The 1,131-nt window shown below is 32.3% G+C and overlaps 1 protein-coding gene across 1 annotated transcript in view; it reads left to right on the plus strand.

The window, feature by feature from the left end:
• The window catches only part of PRKD3 (protein kinase D3), a 66,323-nt gene that overhangs the window by 13,805 nt on the left and 51,387 nt on the right, over positions 1 to 1,131 (plus strand). Inside the window, exon 2 of the mRNA XM_012653800.1 lies at positions 909 to 1,101. Coding sequence (XP_012509254.1) covers positions 909 to 1,101 — 193 coding nt within the window. The remainder of the gene's footprint in view (positions 1 to 908; positions 1,102 to 1,131) is intronic.

Genomic DNA, 1,131 nt, shown 5'->3' on the forward strand with positions numbered 1-1,131 from the left:
AGGCGTTTAGATGGTAGTTAGGTATTTGGATTTTGTATTTGAGAACTTGGATTATGTTTTATTCATTTTTGTGTTCCCAGTATATAGTATAGGGCTTGTCATATAATAATGAATGTTGTTGAATGAATGGAATGACCCACATTAAACTGGGTTGTAATTTAGTTTGACTATTTCCTTCATATAGAAAGAGCCGTAATTACAAAAATCCACTTATCCCTCAGGTTACACAAAAATTTTTAACTGATGCTTTCTTTAATTTCGCTTTTTGTTCACCTGCGGGGGAACTCAAAAACCTGAAAGATATTTAAAATATCAAGGACTTCCTAAAACCTAGGTACTAGGACTAAAGTTGATTTAATTAGTTTTGCGTCTGCCATTATTTATTTCATAATCATTAATTAGACTTAAATTTTTACATGCGTATTTTAGTATTTGTTAAGAGAAACTGGAAAATCTAAGATTTGTTTCAAAATATTTTCAGACATCATGTTCAATAATGCAACCTGAGCAGCAGTAATACTTTGTGAGTTTATTTACTGTTCCTGTGATTAATTCCTTGGTCAGGTTTTTGAAGGGATTTGCACATCTGTCATAAATTCATTTTAAAGCTTTTAGTTTTTATTTGTAAAATGCCAAATGTGCCTGACAAATAATAGTTAATCAGTGAATAAGGACATAAGAATCAACATCTCTTAGGGTTTTTTAAGCATAAATATTAGCAAAAAAATCTACATTTTTCTCATTCAGGGGTTGGCAAATTAAGCTTTGCAAAGGAAACTGCTGAGATATACATTTTTAGATTTTTGGCTTTAGTGTTCCAAATAAATGATTTTTGTGGTTAAGCTTTGCTCCCAACATTTTGTTTTTAATATTTTGACTTATACTTATGGAAATTACTTATGTTTTAGTCACATGTTCACCAAGAACCAAGTAAGAGAATTCCTTCTTGGAGTGGTCGCCCAATCTGGATGGAAAAGATGGTAATGTGCAGAGTAAAAGTTCCACACACATTTGCTGTTCACTCTTACACCCGTCCCACAATATGTCAGTACTGCAAGCGGTTACTGAAAGGCCTCTTTCGGCAAGGAATGCAGTGTAAAGGTAGGATTATAAGTTTTCCTTAAGTAAAAT

The sequence above is a fragment of the Propithecus coquereli genome, unplaced genomic scaffold (genome assembly GCF_000956105.1).
Source record: "Propithecus coquereli isolate 6110/MARCELLA unplaced genomic scaffold, Pcoq_1.0 Scaffold43, whole genome shotgun sequence".
Taxonomy (NCBI): domain Eukaryota; kingdom Metazoa; phylum Chordata; class Mammalia; order Primates; family Indriidae; genus Propithecus; species Propithecus coquereli.